Genomic DNA, 14,137 nt, shown 5'->3' on the forward strand with positions numbered 1-14,137 from the left:
GTGGGGGGTGTGGCCCAGAAAACTTGGTAGTACCCCGGTTTTGTCTGGGGGGGGGGGGGGATGTGGCAAGGGGTTATTTCTTTGGGAACTTCTGCCCTGACATTTCCTAACTTGTTAGCAATTGGCGGGCCTTCTATTAGAAATAATCAATCACTTGGCTATGGTTATTAGTCGTTAAATTAATAACGTTTCATTAAACGTTAAGGAAATGTTTGAGCATTTCACCTGTTTTTTCTCATGCTGCTTGTGATGAGAAGTGGGATTCTGGGCCTCGTAGCGGAAGGCAGAATTTAAACCCACCGAGCAGGTTTCCCCGTGCACCAGCTCCATGCAGGGATGCCAGCCAGCTCCAGCCTGCAAGCCTTGGACGGCTTTCAGGCAGGGCTGTGCCAGTGCTGGCACCCTGCTTCTCCGGACGGTCCCGGGGTAACGGGTCCAAAGAGCTTTTGGGTCGGAGCTGACGGACGATGTGAGAAGCCGGCAGGCACTAACATGGGGCTCACAGTCTGCGTCTCGGCGGGGGGGGAAGGGAGAAGGAAGGGCGGGCGTCAGTGTTAAGAAGCGGTGACAATGACACTTGCCGGTGAACTGCACTTTCAGAGAGCTGGGGGAGAAAACTCAAACGAAAGAGGTGCTCAGGGGAGTACCCGATGCATACTGTGCTCGTGGTATACGGAGGATAAAACCAAACTGGTGCTTTCTGCTGCCTCTTCTGAATCTCTCTGGACTTTTTAATGAAAAACAGCAAAGTAACAATAACAAGGGCTAAAGAAATAAGATGTTTTCTAGTGCTGCTACTTGTTTCTCCTTGTGCTACCAAGTGAAACACAAGGCAGCATATGCAAAACAGGTCCAGGACCTTGTTTTGGTGGGACGTGAATTTCCCCACATGGACTCATGCTGTGCTGTGATATTCGTCCTCAGAGCCAGAGAACAGGACCTGGCCTATTGTAGTTACTAAAGCAGATGTAGCCTTAGAGACTATGACATAATTTTGGAAATACACTGCCATCTTTTTGGGGGAGAGATGATTATTTTATCTTTCATACACGTGAATACTGACAATTTTGGAACGGGTAGGTTTTTTACTTAAAACTCAAAGGACAAATGGGGTTTGCAGACTTTCATAAAGCCTCCTGATTTAAAATTCCTGGTTTGCAAGGTGCCAAACATCCTTGACTGTCATTCAATTGATCAAAACACTTAGCAACTGCTAGGACTGAGAGGTTTTTGTTGCGTGGGCCCTTCCCAGAGAAGCCTATGAAGCCCAGAATTAACAGAATCAACCGCAAATTATGCCCCTGAAAAGATATTATTATTTTTTGCTTCAGGAACAAATAGACAAAAATTACATTTAAAGGGAAATGGAACTAAAATGTATTAAATCTGAAGAAGTAAAACTAGATTATGTTCTAATGAAAAATTATGAATATTTTCATTATCTTACTGGACTTTTAAAAATATATATTAGCAGATTCTGGAGTTGAATGGGTCAGTTGAGTACTAATTGGAAATAGAAGATGGACACAAATACATATATTTGTATATAAAAAAATATATATAGCATATATGGAAATGCAAAGATCTGCACCTGGGATGGAAAAACCCTATACAACAGTACAGGCTGGGGACTGACTGGGTAGACAGCATTCTGCAGAGGAGGACCTGGGTGGCCTTTCGGGCAAGAAGTTGCAGTCTGCAATGTGCCATTGCATGTCCTGGAGCATCCTGGCCTAATGAGCATGCCATCAGGTTGAGGGTTGTAACTATTTCCCTCTATCCAACAAACCTTGGAATTTTACGTCCAGTTTGGGGTTCCTCGGTACAAGACACTGACATATTGGGGGAAGTCCAGTGGAAGGTCATCAAGATGATGAGCGAACTGGTATATGATGTATAAAGAGAGAGATAACTGAGTTTGTCAATCTTAAAAAGAGAAGGTTAAGGGGAAAATCTTACTGCTGTCTCCAGCTACCTCAGGGGAGGGTGTAGAGAGGGTGGAGGCAAACTCCTCTTAGAAGTGCACAGTGATAGGACAAGACACAATGAATGCAAGTCACAACATCAGATATTCCAATTAGAAATTAGGAAATAAATATTCACCTGGAGAGTGGTCAAACACTGAAATGGGTCCAGAGAGGCTGTGAAACCTCCATCCTTGGCGATGTTCAAAATTCAGCTGGACAGCACTGTGAGTGACCTGATCTAACTTTGAAGTTGGCCCTTCTTTAACGGGAGTTGGACTAGGTGACCTCCAGAGGTCCCTTCCAACCTAGATCATTCCATGATTCTGATTCTGCAATCTTTAAGCACGATGGCTGAATGCACCAGATTCTGGAGGTGACTGAATGTTGTTATTTTTAAGGACAAGATGCTGTTTACTTTACGCAGATTAGTAAGCCCATTGATTTCCTCAGAACTGTTGATATTTATAAAGTGAGTGGAAGGCTGGGATCTGTCGCGAGTGGATAATGTTTGTGGAATGATCACACCAATGAAAGTCTCTGAGAAAAGGATCTACACAACAAAGTCAGGATTATCTCACATCCTCATTGATGGAGCCAGAGGAATTAAGTGACAGGACTTCCCTAGATTTAGCAGGGTTCTCTTCAGTACAGACATTAAATGCTGCTTGCTACTAAATACCATTTACTGGAGGTAACCTTCCAATTCAAAATATGTAGCTGGTGGTTGGAGGCTGGGAGGGAATTCCCAACACAGTCACTGCAGTGCCACTGCCTACGTGCACGTCCAAGTAGTATCTGCTTTTGGGGACGGGGTGAATGGACTTATATTGTGAATCTGTATGCAGATCTTTTGAACCCCTGCACTTATAACTGGCAGAAAAGGGAGAGGAGATGGCTCAGGAAGTGTTTTTGCTGAGCATACTTACTGAATACATGAGAATGTCAGTCTACAGGGTAGGTGGGAGCTGCTACATTGAACAAGGATTGAAGGAACACGTTTACTCACTGTATATATACACCAACACTGAAAGCTCTGCTCAGTTGCCAGCCAGACTGCTCAGTAAGTGTGCATGCTGTCAAGGCAATTTCTGAAACTCAGGTAATCGTTACTTAAACTTCATTTAACATTCATCAACTCCAGCTCACACTTTTTACATCCAGACATGCTTTTGGAAGACACTTGCACACCACCCGCTCCTTTCCTATAACAACAAAATGTTCAAATACAAACAGTTAAAATGCATAAACTGTGAGGTTGTTCTTACACCCTCAGAGCCCGTCCACACTTCTGAGTCTCACTCTAGTCTTCCAAAACCAAGGTCTTCAGAGATGGCCAATATCAGCACTGTGACAGACTCTCATGATGCCCCACCTCTGGCTCAGGTGTCCTGTGGTGTTAGGATTGTAGTTTTGGGAGTGGAGAGGGGGAATGCTGAACTAGAGCTCTTCATGGACGTGCACCAGCTCATCTGATGATGATGAAACTCATCTCTCTGACTAATTCACCCCATAAAAGCTGTCTCAGGTGCAGGGTAGTAGCTCTAGTTGGGGGGAAGACTGAGTGATTCCCTTCCTCTCCAGTGGTCTGTGAGAGCATGTATTTGGGGCATAGGCAATCAAGGTTCAAAGCATCCTAGCTCAGACTACAGGCTTGAATCACGATGCCTCATATCCCATGTAAGCATTTTAATTGCCAAGTGGCTGGCTATTCTGGGTAGCTCACTCAGGTTTCTTGTGTTGAAGCTGTTTAATAATCACGTATTTACTGGAGCATGGACTTAGACCTGAGGTTTTCTAACATCCCAGCCCAGTGCCACGGCAACGGAAAGATGGAGTCGGCCTTTCTCTCCCAGTAACATGTAATTACTTACTGCAAAGGGGAGCAATTCCTACTGACTGAGAAGCAGAGATTAATCCTGCCGTGTGTTAGCAGGACACTCAGCAGGACTGTGGGAGTACGTCAGAGCAGGAACAAGGAGGACCTGAGTGCCCCACGCCCCCAGAGTGCCCCAGTGACTGACCTGTTTGCCAAACTGGGTTCTCTTGCTCCAGATGCTTATGAGGAACTTTGGAAAGTCCCTCTGTCCCGGGGCAGAACTCAAAACGAGTTGAAATCCTGTTGTCTTTTTATTTGTATGGCTGGAAAACTATTCCTCATCTAGCCTCTAATGGCAGGTCTCATTCGGTTTACGGTGTGCAAACTTTCCTTTGGGAATTGTCACCAACTGTATCTGCTCTTGGGGACGGGGTGAATAGACTTATATTGTGAATCTGTATGCAGATCTTTTGAACCGCTGCACTTATAACTGGCAGAAAAGGGAGAGGAGATGGCTCAGGAAGTGTTTTTGCCGAGCATACTTAGTGAATACATGAGAGTTATACAGTCACCAACTGTATAACTTCAGTGACATAACTAAAGTATTGTTTAATTCTGCAGTAGGAACAAAGCAGGACAAGAACAAAAGCTGTTCAACAGAGCAGCCTCTGTGTATCCCAGCATAGTCTTCTTATATGTAAACTTCGCGGTAAGTGTCTCAGTCCTTGCGTCTCTTGAATTTGGCCACAAGCTATTACACAGCCAGCCTAAAGGGAGGACGGGCTCCGCTACCTTGCATTACTGTGTATGGCTCAGTAAATGGACTGCCAGGAATGTTTATCTGTCTTCTGCCCAACGTGAATTAACTCCTGCTGGATTAAACCCTTTGTTCTTGCATAGCAAAAAACACGTTCGTGATCAAAGGACCAGATCGAACGCAACTTTCATAAAGTCCCACATCATTCACTGCTGCAGTTAAAGTTACACTCTGTGTAAATAAATGAAATGTAAATAATTTTATCACTTCTTTCATACCTTAAGGGACAACATTAATCAGCTGTGTAATTTCAAGGGAGTCAGCAGAGTTATGCTAGGTGTCACATTGGCTTTTAGTCAAAGGTGCTTTGCAGTGAGTAGTTACGACAGTAGTGCAATAACTTGGAGCCTGCCTCAGGGGGTACTGCCCTCATAAGGCAGCCACAGTTTTCATTTATTACTCCGATAATAGCAAATACTTAACGCATATATACACCAGCACCTGTGATCTTCTTTACCTGTGGTCAGTCCCTGAGAAGTAAACCTTTCTCTGGACTCTGATGGACTTGGTCTCTGCAGGCTGCTGACAAATCACAATAGAAAATTATCCATATTTCTGATTTTAAAAAAAAAAGTTTAAAAATATCAAAATATATTATGCTTCTGGGAGTACACAGTATCCTGCAGTTCTGTCAATCATCTCGAATAGCAGGCCTGTAGAAAAATAACAAGAAACTGTGTGTGGGAAGACTAGGTAACTCTAACTTAATACATGAGCTTTGGCAATCAAAGCTGCCAATGCAAACTATCAGGACTCTGCCAGGGAGACAGATGGCACGATGACAGCAAATGGATGGGTCTCTAAAACTCAATTATCATTTCAGTTCAGACCCTTTTTCTGTATGCCAAGTTGTGGAAGAGATTTGTTTATCTTGAGCTTTATGCATTTTGGCAGATAATTTGCATAGGTGTGAAGCTATAGGGAAGGCTGCGACAGTGTTAGGCTGAACACGTTTTTTTCTGCTGTGTGTTGTTTTCCAGGTTACCTTTCTGCTTTCTTGCAGGTGGTAGGTTTCTAAACCTTTATTTACATAAATCCATCTGTAGTCTGGAAATGTTCTTTCAGAACTCCAGAGGCAAAACATTTTAAGATCCATTTACCATAATAAGGAGAGAAATCACTCTAGGCAGTTTTCCAGGCCAGCGGTTCTTCAACTTTTTTTCTTACACCTCCTTCCATCCCCATTCTGCTCCCTTTGGCTCCTTGGCAGCGTGTTCCCATGCCCATGTCTTCCTTGGTTGGAGTACCTTATCCCCAAACCACCATTAACTTTAGCATTCAAGACTGGTTTTCTAATTGAAACAAATTGGCAGTATGTGCAAAAATGAAACCACCGATGCCCGTCATCAAATGATGTCTTCAGTGGGAGATTCTTTTCTCTTCTTCCACCCCAATAGCCTAATTTCTTTATATGCTTCTGGTTGCTGCCTTCTTCCCTGGAGATTTCTGAACAGCCACAGCCACATCTCTACCTGCCAAAGGAAGCATTGGCATAGTTGTGCAGCTTTCTCAGCTTGGGTATCGCTGATGAGCGTCTCAGATTCATGTTCACATGCTGCTTCCTTCCAGCTGTGGAATATTTTCCTCCCCCTGATCATTCGGCGTACCTGTATGTTTCCCTGCCCCTGCCTGCCCAGGTCACGCAGATCAGCAAAACTGCTGTTAATTTAAGTAAGGCAAATTCCCAGTATTTTCAAGCTGTGCAACATGGCAGGTCATTAGAGAAAATGGGAAAGCTGTGGAATTTTACTTATTTATATTTCATATCGATGTTGCTATTTAAGCGAGTGAGATGCTCATACAAATGAGAGGCATTATTTACAAGTTAAAAGAAGTTCAAATGGTAGGATATGACCACACGGTTTTCTTTCTGCAACTAAAATGTGTCTGCTCCCATGCCTGTGCAAGAAAAGTGTTTGCAGACATCTCCTGTAGGCTGACAGAAAGCTTGCCTCTTGATCACAGGCAAGACAGCAAACTTTTCCAGCTATTTGAACAGAGGCAGCCATTTTTAAAGGACCCCAAACATAATTTCTCTCACAGAACTGGGCAGTATCATGTTACAAATATTTTATTTTGGTTCCTTCTACTGCAGCAGGCACCTGATCAAGCAGTGTCTTCCTGCCACTGCTGTAAAATTCTCTGAACCCATGGGATGAAAGCGGTTGTATAAATGTGTCTAAATGTCTCTCTATTTTTCACAAGGATTTTTATTAGTAGCATCATTGTTTTTGACAACCAGTATTCACTACTTGGACAGCAAAATGTCACCAGACCTTTCTTAACTGTCTAGCAATGCATTTTACTATAAAATAGCTGATTTTTTTTCTGTCTGCTGGTCTGTGAGTCAAGGTTGGTAGACTGTAACTCCGAGGTGGTGGCCCAGTGGTTTGTGAGCTGCAGCAGCTCACCAGTGGTTCATGTTCAGCTCCCACACTGGGGACATGACGTGTGACAGTGGGAATATACTCATGCAAGAGCTGCTGGTGGGGAAACCGATCCAGCGAGAGCGGCTGAGGCCGGCATCTCTGAGTTACCCTGGGGTCCACCTGTGTGCCCACTCTTGCCTTGTCCCGCAGTGAAGCCACCAGGCTCAGAAGGAGCTGCTGGCATCTGCCACCAGTGAGTTTCTCCTTTCTTTTCGGAGCCCTCCCTTCCACCTTTCTTCAGGTGCCTCCAGGTAGATGCAATGTATCGTGCAATTCCTGTCCCTGCGGAGATTTTAGTATGTGACCTGAAAGGCAAGGGACCTGGCTGGCCTCGTTAAGCTGGTGGCTTCTGTAGATTCATTTTCTGTAGTTCCTTTTTCTATTTCTTCTGTGGTTACCTTCTACGTTCAGGTTTCAACTGTATCACAGTGGGTTCAAACTCACCTGCTAAAGGAACCAAAAAGGTGACTTCCCTATCAGAATTTCAGCATAAATTTAGTACAAATCTTCCATATTGATACCACTGAATTATTCAGGGTCTCATATGAGCATACTTCATGGGCTGTCTTCATTAAAGAAGGTATTATCCATCTGCACAGAAGATGGCTCATGCATTACTTTAAAAGCTGAATCTTATTTTGGAAACACAAAAATCACATTGTTTTTTAAAAGGACTCCTCATCTGACCTGATACATCTTCAGAGCTTTCTGGGCAGGCTGTTAGTGTCCTTCCTCCTCCACACATTTCACCATCTTCACTGTATGCTAATGCCTCTCCTTTCTTCTATGCTTTATTGAGCACTAGAATAGTTAACATGGTCAGCTTTTAAAACATCACCACTAGCAACTGACTTGGCAGTAGGGTTATAAATGCAATTTCATAACCACGACCAATAATTCAATAGAAAAATGAGAAAAAAACACTTAACATTTTCATGTTGTAAAGCCTTTCATCCAACATTCACACATACGACATCTCCTGTCCCTTAGCTTTGACTCCTAGCACTATTCTCAGTCTTGCAGAGCTGCCCACACACACATATACTCCCCGTCCCTCCTGTTTTGGTCGCACTCCAGCCAGTCTGGCTGCCGGTGCTCTGCTGTTCTCCTGCCATCATCCCTTCTGCAGCACGGCCACACCTCGATGGGAGTCTGCAAGTGGAGTCCAGGGCTTGATCCGTTGTGAGGAAGAGGCACAAAGACAAATGATCTCTGCCACAGTGCGTGCGTGTTCTCCGTTTCAAGGAGGTTTTCCTGCAGCTTTTCTCTTTTTATGACAGCTGTGACTGTAAGGAACCATAAATCCCGATGTCTTTGCCCCAGATAATCCCTCCTGCCCAGTGAGAGGCATGCCCCATTAAACACCGCATTACAGCCTCAGATTAATGACAAGTGTTACAGAAGAGCACCATGGGTCATGGAGAACCACAGGGGGTTCATTAGGGTGCATCCTGCAAACAATTACTGATAAACACCCAGCTGGACTATTTTACACAGGTGAGGTTTAGTGCAAGGGCTTGGGTTGTGTAAATAGAGTTAGCCATCGATATGCCTAGCGTTTATTATAAAAATTTATGGCAGCTGCTTTCTGTCAGCATCTGTGAAATAGGTGAGGAAATAGATTTTCTTAAGCAATCTATGTCTCCGAGTGCATCTCTTCCGTTCATTTCAAGGAGGATTATTATTTTAAAATGTAGTAAGATTTTTTTATAAAACTGAAATGTCTGAAATGTAGATATCTAAATCCTCTGGACTGCTTAGTAAATCTCAAAAAGACATCCCTATCTGAATCGAGCTTTCTTTTCTTTATCTGAATAACAATACTCCTATAGTAGCTATTATAGCCTTTATGCTTCAGAGTGAAGAGAGACAGAGGTGAGCTTTTGCTGTGCAAAAGCAAGACCAAACAGTCTCCAAGGTATGTTCAGTAAGCAATCAAGTCAGCCTATTATGAGAAATTACCCTCCGCAAATTGAGATACAGTAAATGATGACATATATGCTTCTGTTCTTGTCGGCTTAATGTAAAGAGACTTAGATTCACCTCCCTGCATTGCTTTCTTCCTTAGCTTGTCCTGAGCCAGAACAGGCGTATGCACACAAAACCAGTGAGGGTACGTAACCGTTTGATATTTACCAGCTGGATTATTTATGAATGTGTGAGTCAACTCCCAGCGTGTAGGAGAGCCACGTGGTAGCCAGGCTCTTCTGGGGAGGGCGGATCTTCGTGTATCCTGTGATGGGCCGAAATATTTGCATTGATTAGATCCCAGTTTGATGCTTTTATCATTTGATCGTTACGAGAACTGTATGAATCATAAATTATAAGCAGGTACATATAAAGCATAAAATGTGTAGAGCACTACAACTACATGGTGTATGTGTTAGCCATTGGAACTTGCCCACTGGGTCATTTTTTACATGGACTTATTTCAGGAACACATCCTCATTCATGACTGTGTTTAATTTCAAGTATGTGCTTTAGTCTTATCAAAATGACCAGGGTTTGAGGATATGCTTAAAGCTAAGAATGTGATTTTGGAGCATCCCAGACACAGAGCTTGGGAAAATTGTCACAAAATATAGGAGGCAAAAAGCTTAGACTGTAGAGAAATGTAACTATGGAAATGTCCCTTCCCTTCTAGGAAAAAAGAATAGAAATGTATCCAATTCTCTAAGTACGAGTGCAAGCAACACTAAGGAAAACACTATACCACACATTTAGAATGAGTTAAATCAATTGACAGCTATCCAGCCACAGAGAAAAATAATGTAATTGTAATTGCGAGCAGCAAAATGGTTCTGCCTAATAGTTAAACATCAGTAAGCGCCGCTGTGTCTAATAAAATGCAGATCTCGTTATCTGTTTGTTATGTGCATCGTGAGATAACTGTTCAAGTTGAAAAGTATAAAAATTAGATTTAATTCACTGGCATTTTGGATACAAGAGGGTCAGGTTGGTCTTGTAACAAATAATAGCTTGGGGCATATGGAAAGGAGTGTAATTGAAGATAAGGCTCTACCAACATGAGTGGAAAATGTAATAGAGTTCAAGGATACATTAAACAAATGTATCCTGGCCTTCACACTGTAATCACCTACATGTGCCATAAGGCAAACAGCAAATGTAATTGACACCCTGAAGGAAGATCATTACAGCTTTGGTGCTTGCTGCCTCATGCCACAATTTCTTCCATTTGCAACACTGAGAATTCAGACTTGGCAAGCCCTGGGACCCTGAGGCTGCTCTAATTTATATAGGGAACTCAGCAAGCTCTAACTAAACTCAGAGAAGTTTTCAGTGGCTTCTTTGAAGGTTAAACCCGTATCTGTGAGTGTCCACCGCAGTGCCATAGATTAAAAATGACCAACATCATTGACATGAATATCGCAGAAGCCTCAGTGACGAAGGAGGAGGATGGTCCTTTAAGCACATTTGAGAGCTAACAAGTTCAGGCTCTAATATACCAAAACCAAAAGAGGCAGCTTCTTTGTAGTCTGGCGTCCTGGAGAGGTTCCATGCAATCACGTTTTCTTGCGTGTGGCATGGCGGTTGCCTCTTTTCCCCAATTCCTGGGCAGTTTCAACCATATCTGACCGGGCTGTAGAGGCATCAGGGATATGGTAGGGGTGAAAGACCTTACTAGACACTGAAGGAGCCACGCTGTGAACTTAAACTTTATTTGGCCTCAGCCAGTTCACGGAAGAATTAGACCTTGAGACATAAATTGATTGTAGGCTTTCTTGGTTCAGAGAATTATTTGTTCATATTGAGGGAGCTTCAGCTCTACTTGAAAGAGCGTATCTTTCAAGTAGCCAGAATATTTAGGGACTTACAGAGCCTTTATTTCCCTGACAGCCTCCTGGAAGCAAAAACCAGGAGTTAGAGCCAGGACTGGCCTGAGAGTATAAGCAGTATGCCTGCATTCGTCCTGAGCTTAGCTCTAATGAGAAAAGTCTTGATAGTGAGACCTGTTTCTTTGAATCCCAACTCCTCGTTAGTACTGAGTAGTTGAGATCATTGAAACAGACTTACTCTAGATACCCAATCAATAATTCTAATTTTTTTTTGCATTGAAGAGTGGCAGACAATTAGGGACTTAAGTAACAAATGTGTTACTTCATAATGTTTTCTGCTTGGCATACTAAAGAGGCAGAGAGTTCTAGATATCAATCTCTAATTAATTAAGCTGGCTCTGAGGTCATGTTAAAATTATTGATCAGCTAAGAGCAGCAGTGGATTCTTCATCTCTTGATGTCTTCAGATCAAGATTCAGTATCTTTCAGGAAGTTCCACATTGACTAACCAGTCGCTCAAGATACTCAGCTCAGAGCAAGAGTATTTTGGATGAAATGTAAGGGCAAATCATAAGAAAGGCTGACCAGAAGACCTACTGGTTTCATCTGGCCTCAAGGCTGTTACCAGAATGCCGTCAGAACATATTTTTCAAGAATGTTGGTGTAAGTTCTTCGTTTCATTTGAAAATATGTGAGAAATAGAAATCAGGTTCCTTTCACAGAAGAAGAAAGTGGTGGTCCAACCCAGCAACAATAACTACTTGTCTGCATAGTACAGTAACATCCACGTGTAAGTACTAGGAGCCTCCCAAAGCTGCAACCACAAATGTGTGATAAATGCAATCAGCTTCTCCATTTGTACCATATTGTAGGCAGATAAGTATGTACACCTCTCTGTCTATGTTTAAGGATGTGCAGGCACGTCTTTCGGCTACCCGAAAGCTTCTAATGCTCTAAGCTTCAGCATTTGGGAAGGCTATAAAGCAGAAATGCGCTCCCAGACTGGGGCTGTTTTTAGAGCAAAACAATGGAGTGATCAATTCTGCTCCCTGCGCTCCATGTGAAAGATTAATCTAAGTGACCTTCTGGCCTTACACTCTGTGAGTTGGAGGAACTGCTCCGAAGATGATGGAGTTGCTGTGAATTTACGTCAGCCAGGGAAAGTTTCCTGGCAGAAATATTTTTCATTGGTTTTAGCACTAAGACCCCATGGCTACATAAGAATTTCTCGGGTGGCACAGGCGGCCAGATAGGCGTGTGTAGCTGCTGCCCTCCATCTCCCACTCCGTGACCACAGTCACTGCCTGCGCCGAGCCAGCACCAGGTTAACTGAGTCAGGAAAATGACCTGCGGAAAAACCAACCATTTTAATAGGCTATTCTCAGCGAGATCAGCGTGGGTCACCCCTAAGGCACTGAAACTTTTGTGTGAGCATAGTGCTGAAAAAAGTGCAGAGGCAGAAATGAGCGACCAGAACCAGGGGAGGTTTTGGGGTGGTTTAAGTCAACTGAAGTGAGATTGCAGGTTGGAGGATCTAAGTTAGCAGCAGACAACTCCTCCCATCTCAGCAGCATGGACCTCTCCTTCATGCTGCATCAGGCCTTGCATAAATCCAGGCTCAAGGAACTAGACCAGATGATTAGCTTTCAGTGAGTTTGGCTCCATGTTGGTCAGGTAAGAGTCACAACCTGTTCAAGAGGAGCAACAGAAGTATGGTAAAAACCAACCAACCAACCAACCAACCAACCAACCAACCAACCAGGCTGCCATGGAAAGGAGGGAGGAAACCGGCCCCTCTTAGCAGCAGCAGTGAGCCAGCAGAATAGCACAGCTGTGATGTGATGCCACATCCTCAGGCAAGTGTCTTCTGTCCATTCCTCTTTCTGGATGAGTAACATTTAACTTTCTGGACAACTTACAGAAAGAGAGTGATGTGATGTAAAGGTTTTATCAGCACGAATTTAGGGTTTTTACTCTACTCATAAACACAAAGCCATAAATGAATAATGGAGATAATCTCAGAGAAATACCCAGGCTCACTTTTCACACTGTTCGGTAACATGCTCTGGAATGCCACCAACTTCGGTTGACTTTTTCTGCATTTATGCATTAATAATGTAAAAATAAATACAAGTGTTAGCATCCTTTGAATCACATAATAAAGATTTGGCACAAATAATGCCAAGTTTGTTCCTTTCTAGAAAAACTCATTTTGGTAACTCCAGGTTTCATTAACTTTTTTTCAAGCCTGCAGGAATGAAAGCCCAGGCTTAAAGGAAAACTTCCAATCTCCATTGTTTGGCTGATACTAATTTACCCAAATGGAAAGCCTGTAAATGAAGGAAATCTTGACAAGCTACAAAGAAGGGCTATAGGGATAATTACCCGCCATGTTTCACAAACATTTTTTCTCAAACTCAGAAAATATACAGAAATTGGTAGGTACCTCAGTAGGAGCAGAAGCAAAGACTTCTCCTGAGATGCAAAGAATAGGGCCTATAAATTATAGTATCACCTTTTATTTGTGGCAAATTATTTGTTCTTGCCCAGAGCACTGGGAGGACGTGCATTCTTCTTTCCTGGTGCATTACAATCAGGTCCAGAACTCATTAAGAAAGTATTGTAATGTTTTTTATATCTGTATATTTTTTATATATATATATATAAAAGTATGTATGTATGTATCTAGAAAATTTATATAGAGAGGGTTATTGGTAGTCTGAGGGAAAGATAGAAAGAATCAGCCTCGTTTACAGAACAGAAGATTTAGATCAGAAATTAGAGAAGACTTTCTAACCATAAGGAATTTTTACGACACTAGAACAAGGTATTGGGAAGGTTGTGTAGATGTTATCACTGGAAGTTTTAAAGGAGAGGGATTAAACAGGGGTTCCTCCTGCTCTCCCCCATCCATGCTGGCGGCTCCTTTCAGCTGTATGTGTGGAGGCTCTGCAGTTTTGAAGAGCCCTGCATCAGTCTGCATAATTAAGTCCTTTATTAGCTAAAAACTACTATGCAGCCCTCCCAGTAGACCTACTTCAAGCAGGCCCTGTAACGATAGGGCACTCATCCTACCTGACCCTCAGGGCAGAAGGGTGGGCACTCGTCTGAGGGTACGGGCCGCGGCTCCAGCTGGGGGGTCTGCACCATCTACCCCAGCGGCGGCTGATGCCTCCACACAGACAGAACTGCTGAAGGGAGAGGCTGCAGTGCAGACCTCAGGCTGCCGGGAGTGCCTAGACCTCTCTCCTGGGGCAGGGACAGGCAGCAGACCTGCCTGCAAAAGGGGTGCCCAGGGGCAGGACCTCCTG

The 14,137-nt window shown here is 43.3% G+C and overlaps 1 protein-coding gene across 1 annotated transcript in view; it reads right to left on the minus strand.

Annotated features, from left to right (window-relative positions):
- Window positions 1–13,976, minus strand: part of HTR5A (5-hydroxytryptamine (serotonin) receptor 5A, G protein-coupled) — a 16,755-nt gene extending 2,779 nt beyond the window's left edge. The window contains exons 1-3 of the mRNA XM_009322503.1: window positions 13,902–13,976; window positions 1,790–1,926; window positions 226–604 (exon numbers count right to left, since the gene is read on the minus strand). Coding sequence (XP_009320778.1) covers window positions 226–604; window positions 1,790–1,926; window positions 13,902–13,976 — 591 coding nt within the window. The remainder of the gene's footprint in view (window positions 1–225; window positions 605–1,789; window positions 1,927–13,901) is intronic.
- Between the last annotated feature and the right edge of the window lie 161 nt (window positions 13,977–14,137).

This window comes from Pygoscelis adeliae, unplaced genomic scaffold (genome assembly GCF_000699105.1).
Source record: "Pygoscelis adeliae isolate BGI_AS28 unplaced genomic scaffold, ASM69910v1 Scaffold123, whole genome shotgun sequence".
In the NCBI taxonomy this organism is placed as follows: Eukaryota; Metazoa; Chordata; class Aves; order Sphenisciformes; family Spheniscidae; genus Pygoscelis; species Pygoscelis adeliae.